At 54.2% G+C, this 14377-nt stretch overlaps 2 protein-coding genes across 2 annotated transcripts in view; one reads left to right on the plus strand and one right to left on the minus strand.

Annotated features, from left to right (window-relative positions):
- Positions 1-14377, minus strand: part of LOC144166009 (neprilysin-2-like) — a 133479-nt gene that overhangs the window by 97011 nt on the left and 22091 nt on the right. Inside the window, exon 4 of the mRNA XM_077695678.1 lies at positions 2099-2188. Within this exon, the coding sequence (XP_077551804.1) occupies positions 2099-2188 (90 nt within the window). The remainder of the gene's footprint in view (positions 1-2098; positions 2189-14377) is intronic.
- On the plus strand, positions 10023-11496 carry LOC144166013 (uncharacterized). Its single transcript, XM_077695681.1, has one exon. It carries the CDS (start codon positions 10090-10092, stop codon positions 11152-11154), a length of 1065 nt encoding a protein of 354 aa, XP_077551807.1. The 5' UTR covers positions 10023-10089; the 3' UTR covers positions 11155-11496.

Consider the following 14377-nt stretch of genomic DNA (forward strand, 5'->3'; position numbering starts at 1 on the left):
GCGATCGCTGCGCCGCCTGCCGCCGCTTCTCCGCGTCGTTAACGGGATGTGCGCTGCGGGGCTGATAGTGGCTCGTGCAGTGTTTTGGTTCTGTTTCGCTTCTTTTCGCCTTTCCACGCCCTAAAAAAATTTGTTATGGTGACGTCTACAAGCAAAGAGTACGTTTAGGTCACTTAAAAAGCAGCTGCGTCTTCGTACAGCACGCGATAGCCTGCAAGAGCTCGCAGTTATGCGCGCATCGTCGCCGCTCTTCCGGGCGTCGGCGACGGTAGCAGCATGTCACTCCTGTCACCTCCAAACACGTCAGGCACAAATGAATTCTACTGTCGCCTCGTTTAGACCTGATACTGGCACAGTGAGAGGTTGGCTTCATTTTGCAGCGTGGACAACGAATGCGGCTTCGTTTCGCATATATACGTCGCAGAATAATATGTTTCAGGGATGTGATTAGCCGATCCCGGACAATAACTTATGCCTTTTATAAGAATATAAACCATGCGAAAATGTTAAGTATACCAAGCCTGTACGTCGTTAAATATGTGCCCACACATAGCAAGAACCGAGGCAATCTAATATGAAATGACGGAAAATACATGCTGTGCAAGTGCGGAAGAAACATAATAGCTCTAACGGAAATGAAAAAAAAAATACAATGCAGCTTCTGACATGCTAAAGACGTTCGTCGAATCTTGAGACAGGTAGGGCTCACCAGACCAACGATACGCGAATCGCACTGCTATTTCGCGAGACGTAGGGGGGGGGGGGAGGGGGGTAGGGGAGGGGGACGCTGTGTACAAATGCGAAGCGTAATCAAGCAATGAACGTTTTAGTAATCACACACACACAAATCTCGCATTCACTGTCGTTTTGTTTTTCGACTTCAACGAACACCTGATCGTTCGGCGGACGCATTTTCGGAAGTATACAGGGTAGGCAGTTGCAAGCGATGAAAGATGTCGTTGGAAGGGTGTGGTATGTGATAAGGCCCTCTGATTTCAGTTTCTCCTTTATTCTGCAGGCTCCCTGTGCCATGTGACGATATTTCGAAGAAGCGTTTAGTCGCGAACGCCGATTATAGATTATATTCTAAGCCCGTCTGCTCGCTGCTCGCAGAGGATATATGTAGCGGATGAATGTTTGCGGGCGCTCACCTCACGACAAGACGACTCTTTGTCGTGTGCTGATCCCCGAGTAGAATTCTGCATTATCCGTCGTACTTACGTTGAATATTCCCGAAATTAACACACACTGGCTTGTAAATGGTGGTGATCAATATCTGAGGGATATTATTGGCAAAAGTTACCGGCGTGCTGTCAGGTATGAGTGTTCCGCTGTATATGTAAGCGCATAAAACTGATTTACATCATAGTGTATACCCGTAGCATGAACATATGAGGAACCGGTGGACACGAAGACCCTGTTAGTAAATTCAGGGCAGTGTATACCTACAATCCGGTCCATGCATACGCCGGTTCCGCGACGCCGACCTGTGACACACACCTGGCGCTTATACAGACCGAATATAAGTTAAGATCGCGCGAGAACAATTTACACTCTCGTAAACACACCCCATATGCGAACAGAGTGACTGCTCCACAAAAACATGGATTTACAACGCCCGCAAACGCTAAATATCAACCGTGAACATCCCGCAAAATCAGCGGCGACAGTGGGAAGCGGGATGGAGACTCCCGCGCCTGCTTTCGAAACGGGCCGCTAGGGGGATTTCAGTGGCGCCCCTACAGGCCGCGCTCGAGGCGTATACATAGTCTGGAATAACATCCCGTAGTCGGACTGTGATTAGAGCAATGGGCTGCTGCTCCGACATCCCGGGTTCAAATCCTACATTAAAACTATTTTTTTCTCTTTACGGTGTCAACTATTTTGGAAGTATTAGTGTTGACGCAAACGATGACAATGACGACTATATACGCCTGCGGTCACTTTTTGAGTTTGATGAGACATCTAAGGCTTTCGCCTTAAAACAAACAGTCAACACCTTTCACGCTATTCATTAGCAAAATGGCTGCTTATAGTATACACTAAAATGAACCCATGCTATCCCCCCCCCTTTTTTTTCCCAGAGAATTGCGCTCACCTTTCTTCGTGCATGATTTGTAGGCAAGGATGAGTTTATTCGTGGCATTGGCGGCTTTTGAGGGCGGATCTGCAGCATTTTCCAAGAGACCTGCAGCAAAACCACTGACTTAGTGCTTTGAAAAAGAAATATTGCACATGAGAAGAAAAAAAACGCAAACAATTAATAATAACTATAAACCGATATTGCTTGTACGATTGAAATCTACTTAGGGATTTGCAGTGATCGGCTTCAGTGTTTTAACTAAATTAAAACATGAAATAAAAAATCGAGGTAACCACAGAAGCTAACCAATTGCAATTTCGATTTGATAAAAGTTGTGGGGGTCCGCTAGATCCCCTGGTCCATGGCCCGCGTGTGGGGGCCTTTGAACGAGCGCGCTTCCCCGCGCTCGTGACGTCACCCCGCGGGCCGACGCGCCGACGGGCGCCTACCGCGCCGTTGCCGTTCCTCCTCGCCCAGCCTCCGGCCTCCTCTCCCCCGCCCCTTATAAGCTCGACGCGCGCGCCTCGCGCTCTCTCTTGCTTTTGCTCTGGGCTCTTGCTCCGGCCCTGGCCCCATGGATAGGGGAGATGGGGGAATGGAGGAGATGGGAGTCGGATACCGGGGCGCTCCTTGTCCCCGGGTGGCTCGTCTCCTCCCCGCCGCGTCGGCCGGTCGGGCGCTGTTTGGCCCTGATCGGACGCGCAGGGTAGGCCTCTGGTCACCTTGCGAGCGGCCCGCGTACAACCTCGGCCATGGTCGCCTGTTTGGGCAACGCCGTAGGACGCGCGTCGTTACAGTGTAGTTCTTAACCCGGTCTTGGCGTTATTATGCACTGTACGACTCGGCCAATAAACCCCATGGTTCGTCCTGGCCCTTTGGAGCCTGTCGTCGCCTGTGTCGGTGAGTCGAACCCGTCGCGGCGTCTCCCTTGTGGACGCCGCGGACCTCTCTGGGGCATTTTGGATGGGTCATTTCCGGGCGAAGGGGGAACACCCTGAACCCCACTTAGCCCGCAGGGGACCAACGAGCCCACTTTGGCGCTCGACGTCTCGAACGAAGCTAGCCGGGGTCGTTTGTTATCCCGTAGCTAGACCCAATATGCCCACATTGGCGCCCAACGTGGTATCGACACTGCGCGACGGAACAGGCCCCTGGCCTTAGTCCCTGTGCGATTTACTGTGAGGTGAGCGGTTAGGCTTTTGAGCACCACGCTGTTTTTAGCAACGTGCTCGGGCCATCCGCCGCTGCTCGCGAACAGAGGCACTTATCGCCCAACCCGCGCCAGCAATTGGCTTTTGGGAGCACGACGCTCCGTCGTAACGTGCTCCCGCCGCTCACCGCTGCCCGCGAACCGAGGCACTTATCGCCCGACCCGCGCCAGCATCTCCTGTGTTCTGTACGACTCAACGTAGCGGCGATCCCGAGCCTGCGAACTTGACGTACGATTTGAACCTGGAGCAGAGCCATACGCTCGCTACGTCGGAAACGAGAACATCTTTTGCTCGGACGGCGTTAGCCTGCGGCCAATGTATCTCCCCGTGCAGACGCCAAACGGCCCTGGTGGCCAAGTTTGCGTCTCGCTAAGGAGCCCCCTGCGCCTCGTCGAGAAGGAGCCTCCCGCTCTGATGACGATAATGCGCATTCGTCCTACCACGTGCGAGCGCCTATCGCGCATAGCACGCGTGGACGCCAGGGCCCTGTCGCAAAAGAGCACCTTTCGCTCCCACGACACGGCCGGGACAGCGTAGCACATCCCCGCGCGAGCATTGTACGACCCTTTGTTGTCGATCTTGCCCGGCGCGCGTGAGATTCAGTACGCTAAGCCCGCAGCTAGGCACACTGGGGAGCACCCCTCGTTTCCCAGGCGTAGCTCGACTTACGATCTCGGGTTTCCAAAGCACGGCGGCCCAATCGCCGCGTAGTGCTACGGACGACTTAGAGATCGGGCCACACGTTCTGAACGAGTTCGACCGTTCCGTCGACCAAAGTTCGTTCGTAGTGGGGACGGACCACGTGGCATTCAGCTGGCTTAAGCGGATACGCGAACCACGCGTCCTGGTCATATAAGCTGCGCCCGTGAAAACGTCGCCGTGCGCAACGGGAGCGGTAGCACCACGTGGTGGGGACGCCTGTTGCGAGCCCCCGTGCCCGCCTGAATGCTCCTGACGCGCCGTGCACCCGACTGGCCCCGTAGCCACGTGCTGAACGTCGGCCAGTTGGTGCGAGCCCCGAAGGGAATGCATTAAGCGTGCAAACGTTGCAATTCTCGGGCGATATCGCATACCGAGCAGACCCATTGTCGGCCGGTATTGCATCCAGCAGAGACGAGCATGTGACCGGTGATCAGAACGATCCGTGTTGTAAATATGATTTTAACTGGCTCTGTGTGAGTCGTGCTCTGTGTGAGCGGGCGACGCGGTCGCCGGAGGCTTCTAACCGCTTGTATTGTGGTCCGCCTCGAGCGCTTTGCAGCTCGTACTGCTGCAGGCGCGTTTTTTTTTATCTCTCGGATTCGTATCTGCTACACGCTCAATGTCTCTCGCTGAAGTTACCCCACCGAAGGAAATTCCCCTTGAGAGTTTCACGGTGGTGAGCACCCGCAGTTTGAGGAAAGTATACGATACTTCCGTGACTCGCGGGCGGCTGGGCGAGTGGCCGCAAGACTTTGCGAAGTTGTGCCGCTCCGCTACCTGGCCAGGCATGTAGCGAGCTGATCTCCACTATCCTCGCTCTTGTCGTTGCGCTGAAGGAAGGGAAACGCGAACGTGGCGGCAAATATCAGCCCCAGTCGCTAACCCGGAGTTCCTGACGCGCGCCGCACCTGACGGAACCTGTCCCCACGTGCTCGCACGTGTTCGTCGGTGCGATCGTCGAAAGGAGCACTGCCACGAATTTGGCAATCCCTAGACGAGAGGCGCACCCGGGGACCATATGTTGTCCGCCGGCATCGCCTTTGGCAGAACAAACCTCCTCCGAACGCAGCACGAAGGTCCGATTTGTAAATATGTAAATAGTAGGTCGTTTTGGCTCTGTGTGAGTCGCGCTCCGAGATGGAGCGGGCGACGCTTTCGTAGGAGGCCTATAACCGCTGGTATACTGCGGTAGGTCTCGTGCGCTATGCAGCCAGGCTGCTGCAAGCGCGTTTTTTTTATTTTTGCCACGGACCCGTACCTGCGAGGAGCGGATGGGAGTTCGGCCGATAAAATCTCACCCGATAAGGCCCCACGAGGCTCAGCAAGGGTGGCGATTTACCGCAGTCTAGGGAAGCCGCGTTGAGCTTCCCCGACTCGCGAAGGGCCGGATAAGCGAGCGACCGTAAGACTTTTATTAAGTTGTGTCACTCTGCTTGAATTCGGGCCGAGCGCACAGCGAGCAGCCTTTTTGCTTCTCGCTCGTGCAGCGCGTGCCACAGCGCGAAGTCCGGATCCCTCAACCTATCCGACTTCATGCAGCCAATCGAGAGGCGCAAACCACGGCAAAATACGGCGTACACTTTGGGGACTCCATCCCGGGGGCCGTAGTCGTCGGTTCCTTTCGGGCTGCCGCTGTTTGCTTCGCTGATGGGCGACATTTTTCGCCCTGCGGAAGCACTAGGCATGCGCGATGAGGACAAAGGACCGCAATATTCACCCGTTTGGCTTTCTCCGCGGGCCTGATCACGCATCCTCACGTCCGAGCGGTCCGTTGGCGAGGGGCGACCTTTACGCCCCACGGCCGACTCGACCGAACGCCGAATCGCTACACCTAACGCTGGCAAGCGGCATTGTCCCAGCCCCGGGAAGTTAGGCTTAGCGACGCTGTCTCCGCGATGCCCACCCCGGCAGCGAACTTGTCGGGCTGCTCAACGGCTTGCGGAGACACGTCACGCGAGGCGACGGGTCCGCTGTTTGGCCCAATAAGCCCACGTGATCAGACAGGCACACCCTCTCTCCTGAAGGCGGTCGTAGGGACCCCGCGGGAGAGGGAGGTCGCGCGGGAGAACAGGCTTACCTACTGCCCTGAAACCGCGTGACCTACAAGGTCCCTCTCCCTCGCAACAGGTGCCCGTGCACCCTGTGAGGGGGGGGGGAGGGGAGAGCGGTACGTGACGTGGAACTGCGGCCCTTCCTTCCATTGGCCGCAGCAGGACGGACACCCCGTGACCCCTAGCGGCAGGCGCAGGTGCTCTCACGTGATGGTTTGGGGGGTTGGTTTACCGACCCTCGTCATTCGGTCGTCAGGCAACGCGCGCACCAGTCCACCGGCTCCACCTCGTTCCCTGGCATTGGACCCACGTGGTTGTCCGCTGTCCCGCCGCAGTACCTGCGCTAACCGGCCGACTTCTCCGGTCCCCGCTCCTGCCGCTGCTGTTCACCCCGACGCCCAGGCCATCACCGCGACCATGGCATCGCAGGGTGAGCCCGCTCCCAGCAAGCCGGGACGCCGCAAGAGGCAAAGGCTTCCCGCTTCGCCCGTGTGGCCAGCGCATGGGAACGGAGGGCACCGCTGCTGCTACGGCGCGCCCTTCACGTGCGCCTCGCAGCATCACCCTGGCGCGCCCTTCGTGTGCACCTCTCAGCATCACCCTGGCGCGTCCTTCACGTGCGCCTCACGGCAGCGCCCGGGTGCCCCGCTGCAGCCCCCTTCATCGTCTGGCCCACCGTCCGAGCCGCTGCCGCCCCCGCCGCCGCCGAAGGTCCGCCATGTGGCCACCTGGACGTACGAAGAGGGGCCAACCAGCCCGCCGACGAGCTTCTTCTCGTCAAATCGGTGGGAGCGGCAGAGGAGGGGCGAGCGGGCCATCCCGGAGGCCCGCTTGCACCAGCTGTTCCAGGGCCGGACTTTGCCGCTCGACCTGGGGCGGCGCGGCGTGGAGGCCGTCCCTGCAGCCGCCGGCGGGGCCCCCTTGGTGGACCTCGACCAGCCTGGCTCCCAGCGCTCTCCAGCCGGAATCCAGACTCCGGAGTTCCCGCCGGCCCAGCTGGAGGCCGTGGTCCAGGCCCTCGCCACCAACGGGGCCTTCGCCGCGGCCATCGCGTCTCGGGTCTTCGCGACGCCCGCCTCCGCGGCGGCCGAGCTGGAGGACGTGATAATGGTGCCCCAAGCCACGGAGCCCCAATAAAAGTAGAGTCCAACCCCCTTTTCCGTTCCCTGCTTGTCCCGGCCTTTTTGGAGGCGGCGTTGCCCGGTCCACTTAGATCGGGCTCGGTTTTGAGGAGGGGGGTATGTGGGGGTCCGCTAGATCCCCTGGTCCATGGCCCGCGTGTGGGGGCCTTTCAACGAGCGCGCTTCCCCGCGCTCGTGACGTCACCCCCGCGGGCCGACGCGCCGACGGGCGCCTACCGCGCCGTTGCCGTTCCTCCTCGCCCAGCCTCCGGCCTCCTCTCCCCCGCCCCTTATAAGCTCGACGCGCGCGCCTCGCGCTCTCTCTTGCTTTTGCTCTGGGCTCTTGCTCCGGCTCTGGCCCCATGGATAGGGGAGATGGGGGAATGGAGGAGATGGGAGTCGGATACCGGGGCGCTCCTTGTCCCCGGCTGGCTCGTCTCCTCCCCGCCGCGTCGGCCGGTCGGGCGCTGTTTGGCCCTGATCGGACGCGCAGGGTAGGCCTCTGGTCACCTTGCGAGCGGCCCGCGTGCAACCTCGGCCATGGTCGCCTGTTTGGGCGACGCCGTAGGACGCGCGTCGTTACAGTGTAGTTCTTAACCCGGTCTTGGCGTTATTATGCACTGTACGACTCGGCCAATAAACCCCATGGTTCGTCCTGGCCCTTTGGAGCCTGTCGTCGCCTGTATCGGTGAGTCGAACCCGTCGCGGCGTCTCCCTTGTGGACGCCGCGGACCTCTCTGGGGCATTTTGGATGGGTCATTTCCGGGCGAAGGGGGAACACCCTGAACCCCACTTAGCCCGCAGGGGACCAACGAGCCCACTTTGGCGCTCGACGTCTCGAACGAAGCTAGCCGGGGTCGTTTGTTATCCCGTAGCTAGACCCAATATGCCCACAAAGTAAGGTTTGCTATTGTGAGCCCTGTCAGCAGTAGCTGCTGGCCCCATACGGGAAGTCGACCTCCATGGTGGTTCGTAGCTAACGAGTTGCGGGGCTGAACGTGACTCAGGTTCGCTCCTATCCAGAGCAGCTGTTCTCACGCCCATGCGACCCTGTATAAGTGTATGTTGTGAGGAGATGCCGTTCGAGCCAGCAGTCGGCGTCGCAATGGAAGAGGAAAAAAAGAAGCGCTCCCGCCGAGATCGGCGAAGAGCTAATGGCTAGGACCACGGAAAAGGAAGAGGGAATGGAATGGAATGGAATGGAATGAACAACTTTATTTATAAACAGGCCCGAGGCCCTGGGGGCAGGGTGCGCACAGGTCCTTGAAAACCTTGAATACCCTTGAATTCCAGAAGTCTGTTTTCAAGGCCCTTGAAAACCTTGAATTTTTTACAAGTCCTTGAAAAGTCTTGAATTTCTTGAATTCTAGATTTAATTTAGTAATTGTCATCAAGAAAACGGACTTTGTTGCTGAACTTTTGTTCTTGTTTAATCATTCTGAACCGCAGTCAAATAAACACCGGTTTTTATACCTCTGTAGCCGATTCTGTTAGGCAGCTGGCAACACTGAAGACAACGAGCCGTTTCCATCCCCATCGCTATCGCATCGCTACCTCGCCATCACTCGCTGAGTCATACGGCCGCGTCCGTGCGCTAGTATTCGTCTAATCGTGATTTCAGCGCTTTTTGAACGTGGCTTCTTCGGTTCAGTGAAAGTGATGTGTTGATATGTGAGACAATGCCCGGGAAAAGCAAGTTTCAGACTACGTGGCTCCACCATGACGACTACAAGCAGTGGATTGCACCGGACACAACAAGTCCGCATCGGGCTAAGTGCAAGCTTTGCTGCAAAACCTTTGATGTGACTGCCATGGGTGAATCGGCTTTGAAAAGCCACATGAAAAGTGTCAAGCATATTGCTGCAGTGAATATAACGCAAGGTCGCGTGTTGGACAGCCATCTCACTGCTGTCGCGAGAGAGACAGGGCAGTCCGCTACCACGGCTCCATTGCCGTCACCAAGCCTAAACGACGCTTGCAAAACGCACGAGCTTGTTACTGACGCTGAAATTATTTGGACTCTGAAAGTCGTCACATCCCACATGTCGTACCGGATGTCATCGCAAGCAGGGGAGTTATTTCAGCGCATGTTCCCGGACAGTGAAGTGGCAAAGGCGTTTTCGTGTGGTGAAAAGAAATGCGCCTATGTGACATGTCATGGTCTGAGGCCTTTCTTTCTCTCAGCTTTGCAGCGAGAGATAGAACAGTGTGAAGTTTTTGTGGTACTTTTCGATGAGTCGGCAAATGACTGTCTCCAAAGCAAGCAAATGGATGTGCACGTGAGGTGTTGGGACTCCGCTCAGAAAGTGACGACGAGGTATTATACCTCCGTTTTTCTGGGGCATTCTACAGCTGATGACATCCAGGAGAAGTTGCTGAGTGCCCTTGAGCCATTGCCCCTTGCAAAAGTTCTTCAGATATCTATGGATGGTCCAAATGTTAATCTGAAGTTCTTTAGGCACATCCAAGTGCACTTGCAACAAAATTACCAGGTTCAATGTGTGGACTTAGGCACTTGCGGGCTTCACACAGTGCACAACGCTTACAGGGCAGGAGTTTCAGCAACTAAATGGGGACTTGATTGCCTGTTGTCTAGTCTGAATGCACTTTTTGAAGATGCCCCAGCACGGAGAGAGGACTTTTCTGCAGTCACCGGCCAGCACACTTTTCCTCTCAAGTTTGTCGCCCACCGGTGGTTAGAGAATGTCCCTGTAATTGAGCGAGCGTTGTTGGTGTAGTCTGACATCAACAAGTACATTGAGGCTGCTAGAAAAAAAGCTGTCAACCTGCCTAAATGTGCCTCGTTTAACAACTTGTTGGAGTTCAGCTGTGATGCTTTGCTCCCAGCAAAGTTGAATTTTGCATTGTGTGGGGCAAATGCACTGAAGCCTTTTTTGGTAGAGTACCAGACAGACAAAGCAATGGCCTTTTTCCTCGCAAGGGATTTAGAGACTGTTCTAAGGAAGCTGTTCACAAAGTTTCTGAAATGTTCAGTCCTGTCTGCCAAAGGAATCGTGGGCCTGCTGAAGGTCGACCTTGAGAATGCTGAGAACCATATTCCACTAGAAAAGGTGGATATAGGCTACAAGGCAGAGCAAATCATCAAGAATTCTCATGCAAGCGCAAAGGATGTGTTTCAGTTCCGGATGGAATGTAAACAGTTCTTGATCTATGCCACAAAGAAGGTTCTAGAGAGAAGCCCCCTGAAGTTTGCATTTGTTAGGGGCCTTTCTTCACTGGACCCAAGACAGATGTGTACAAAGCCAGACGAATGCCTTCCTCTTTTCAGAAAAGTGTTGGATACCCTCATCACTGTGGGTAGAATGGCTGACCACGTTCGAGACACAGTGTTGGCTGAGTACACGGAGCTCCTGCATGAGCAAAAACATAAACTTAGACAATTTGACAAGGGCACTGATAGGCTGGATAAATTCTATGCTGACCTCTTGAAGTTCAATTCAACCTACTCGGAGTTGTGGAGCATTGTGAAACTTCTGCTTGTCCTCAGTCACGGCCAAGCAACAGTTGAACGTGGATTCAGTGTGAACCGGCAGGTGTGCGTAGAGAACTTGAAGGAGCTTTTATACGTGTCGCAACGGGTTGTGTGTGATGCGGTTGAGAAGGCAGGTGGTGTCCTACAAATTCCAATCACTAAGGAACTGAGGATTGCTGTGTCGGCAGCTAGGCAGAGGTACGGAGCATACCTGGAAGCCCAGAAAAAGCAGGACCTTGATGCTTCAAAGCAGAGGAAAAAGCACTGCATAGAGGAAGAGCTTGACGCAATGAAAAGAAAGAAACAAAAGCTGGAAGCCACAATTGATGACCTCGTGGCTTCTGCAGATGCCTATGCGGAAAAAGCAGAGGCAGAAAATGATGTGACACACATTGTCAAGTCAAATAGCCTCAGGAAGACGGCAAAGGACAAGACAGCTGAGCTTCACTCGATCAAGGTCCAAATTCAGCAAAAGCGACTGGAGCTCCCCTGAAGAGGGTGGCTAGGAGGAGCTGCTTAATTTTTTTTTTGCTTTGTGCAGTTAATGCTATTTGGGGCAATAGAACAATTTTCTATTGTGTGTGACATGAACAAATCTGCATTGTGATATATGATAAACCTATTCTTATTTTTTCTGTTCAGTGCAAGCAAATTTGCATTGTGAGATTTTTTTTCTTTGGGCAATAAATATGTCGGGCCTTTTGAAAGCCTTGTCTGCAGATCTTTGATGTAAAAAAATCAAAATAACCTCGCGCAGAGGGCCTTGAAAAATCCTCCCACAGGGGCTTGAAAGTCCTTGAAAACCCTTGAATTTTTCTCTTCGAAACCTGTACGAACCCTGTGGGGGGTTATTGGGAGATGAGGGAAGAGGAGTCTAAAGCCTCAAAACAATTTGGCTCCAATACACACTGTGAAGGTGGCTGGACTGCGAAGCTGAAAACGACATCCACAACGATTACCCATTAACCGTCACTTGAATTCACACACGTTGCTCCATAAAGAGTGAAACCAGAGGCTCTGGCAGATGTTACCTGGGTTTTGCGGCGTCGGCTTTTATGTCCGCGTAACCGTGTGAGCGAACGCAGCAGCGACGGCGGAAAGAAAAAGGAGAGGAGCGTCCGGCGAATGGTGAGGAGATGGGCGGCACGCGCTGCTATGGCGTCACATCTCACTGCCTCCCCCTGACTCTTCTTTCATGCAAGGAGCGCCCTCCCTATACCCTATTCCGTTCGCCGCTAATCCAAACCACGTGAACGCCGTTATCATACATTATGCGGTTTGCACTTCACACGAAGGCTTTGAATGAGTGCAGGTGGTAGACCCACTGTTGTGCTTGTTCAATTCACCGCCCGTCTCCCTGTCTCCTCGTGTGGGCGTAGCTTAGTCGGTAAGACGAGGGGCTGTCGCTCCGTATTTCTATTCGAGTTCAGGTTCGATTCCTGGCGGTGCCAGTAATTTCTTTTATTTAGCCTGGTGTTTTCTGCTGACGCGGACGCGAAAATTTCTTTGGCAGGTTGAGGTGTACTGCCTCGCAGTAGAAGCGAGGAAGTGGAATGGAGGTGGCAAGTCGAGGGCAGGCGCTACGAGGCAATCGGCGAGTTCACTGCTGGGCGCGAGCGCCCAGGAGAGCCAAGGCCAAGCGGCACCCTCTCTTTTGCCCTCAAGATTGTCAACCACGTCCCTAGAGCTTCTGAAACGGGACTAGTGAGCGCAAGAGGTTCAAAGCCACTTCACCACCTCGGAACGGCTTGCGTCAAAGGCGAGGTAACAGCGCCAGCGTCCATAACACCGAAAAAGCTCACAGACATCGGACCCGCACGTGAGCGTGAACATTCGTGACTAGGACTTTCTTGTCCTAAAACCACTTTTTAGATTAGTTTGATTTAGTTTCTGTATGTCCTATTTTTTACTTGTCAATATATTTGGTCTAACGTAACCGGCATCGCTTCTCCGCTGGTCTGACTTTAACCTCAGTCCTCATCAACAAACAACGTGTTTTACATATGTATATATGTATGGCACCAGATCGGTATTCTGGAGGTCGTGTGTTCGGGTTCCACCCCGGGGATCATAATTTTCTCCTATTTATCATTCTTTTAAAAAATTAAACGTAATAAACACAAAAAACACATGAATTCCTTCCCCCTTGCCTTCCTTGGCATTCTTGACTGGTCGCCTTTATTTCTCTCTGTTCGTAACACCAGCCCCTTATTTCCCACTATGATTCACTACACGCATAGTCAGGGCCTCGGTTATGACAGTCTTGGTGCCATAGGTAACTTAAGAAAATTCAACGCTGGTTGACCACTGCACACACGTCGTAGACGCTCGAGTCACGGCCCGGGGGTTAAAAACAAGGTCCTCTTCATCCCGGTGGTCTCTCTCTCTTTCTCTCTCTCTCTCTCATTATTCATTATATATATATATATATATATATATATATATAGCGTACGAACAGGACCAGGACTATCTAAAGGAGACATTTGCTGCTGGAAAATTGTACTTATTTCACTTAAAAGTTTCACGCATCGATGAAATGAATAGGACATATCTGAGTTGTGATCTGTACCCAAGAGTAAATAAGAGCTGGTGCGAGCTCGTCCACGGCTGAATTTGCTGCTGTTCCCAGCAAACACTATACCAGCGGAGAACAGCTGAGCTCAACTGTCAATTTGACCATAAAGTAGCTAGTGCCAGCTCACATTTTCTCTTGGGTATGATGTCTAAAAGATGCCATTAACTGCACCGGATGATTCGGAAGTTGTAGATTTAACTAGTGCTAGGTCATAAGTGAGTGTTTTCTTTTAGCATACTCTTTCAACATAGTCGCATTCTCGCCGGTTGCTAGCAGGGAGCGTTACAAAATTTACCTCGCAAAGGAACCTGTAGTGTAGCAATTTTGCCTTTTCTTTAAACAGTCCACTGACGATATTGTACGCAAACAGACCACCGAGTACTGTTTTTAACAAACCAACAGCGCACGTACGTAGTCCTTCACGGGAAAATGGGTAGTAATCATAAATGCGCACTGCTGGAGCAAGCTTCGCATGACTTCGCGCACAAAAGTTTAAAAGGAAATTTGGCTGCGGCTTAGCTCAGCTGACCTTGGATATGCAAAGCAAGAGCTTGGCTTAGTCTAGTTGACCTTAGGTTTCGCTTGGTTAACCTTGTGGGGGCCAAGCCCCTCATATCGGGGCGAGGAGGCGCCAGCGACGTCCTCCTCCTTGGTGGGGCGAGGGCGATCCTCGCGCGCCTCCCTCCTCTCCCTACGAGGCGACGGGGGATGCGCGCAGGAGACTCCCCGGGGGAGACCGCCCTTGGGACGAGCAGCGATCGCACGGTACGTAAATGCCCTTCGGCCACTTTTGGCCGTTTCTTGCATTGGCCGTTGTTTCCCACTTCTGTGGGTCACGGCACCCACCGTGTCGATTAGCGCATGCCTCGATTTGCGTCAGTGCGTTTATCTAGGATGCCCGGCGAGTCTCCGCGGGCATATTCCACTTCTTGGTGGGTTGCCCCCGCGTCCGCGATGTGACGGCTTGCGCCGTCTGAGGTCAGCGGACGAGCGCCGATGCCGCCCGATCGAGTCCAGCGGCTTGAAATGTGTAGCGGCCACAGAGAGCCCCCTTCCCCTACGTCAGCGAGCGTTGCGGCCGGCCAACGCCGGCGGACGCTAACTGCTGCCCGATTACGGGCTGGGCACACGCTGACGGCTG

Source organism: Haemaphysalis longicornis, unplaced genomic scaffold, assembly GCF_048455015.1.
Source record: "Haemaphysalis longicornis isolate Haplotype H1 unplaced genomic scaffold, Haemaphysalis longicornis Haplotype H1 scaffold_155, whole genome shotgun sequence".
Taxonomy (NCBI): Eukaryota; Metazoa; Arthropoda; class Arachnida; order Ixodida; family Ixodidae; genus Haemaphysalis; species Haemaphysalis longicornis.

What these genes read in the sequence shown, in the direction of transcription:
- LOC144166013 (XM_077695681.1), top strand. Translation starts at nt 10,090, where the DNA reads ATGGCCTTTTTCCTCGCAAGGGATTTAGAGACTGTTCTAAGGAAGCTG.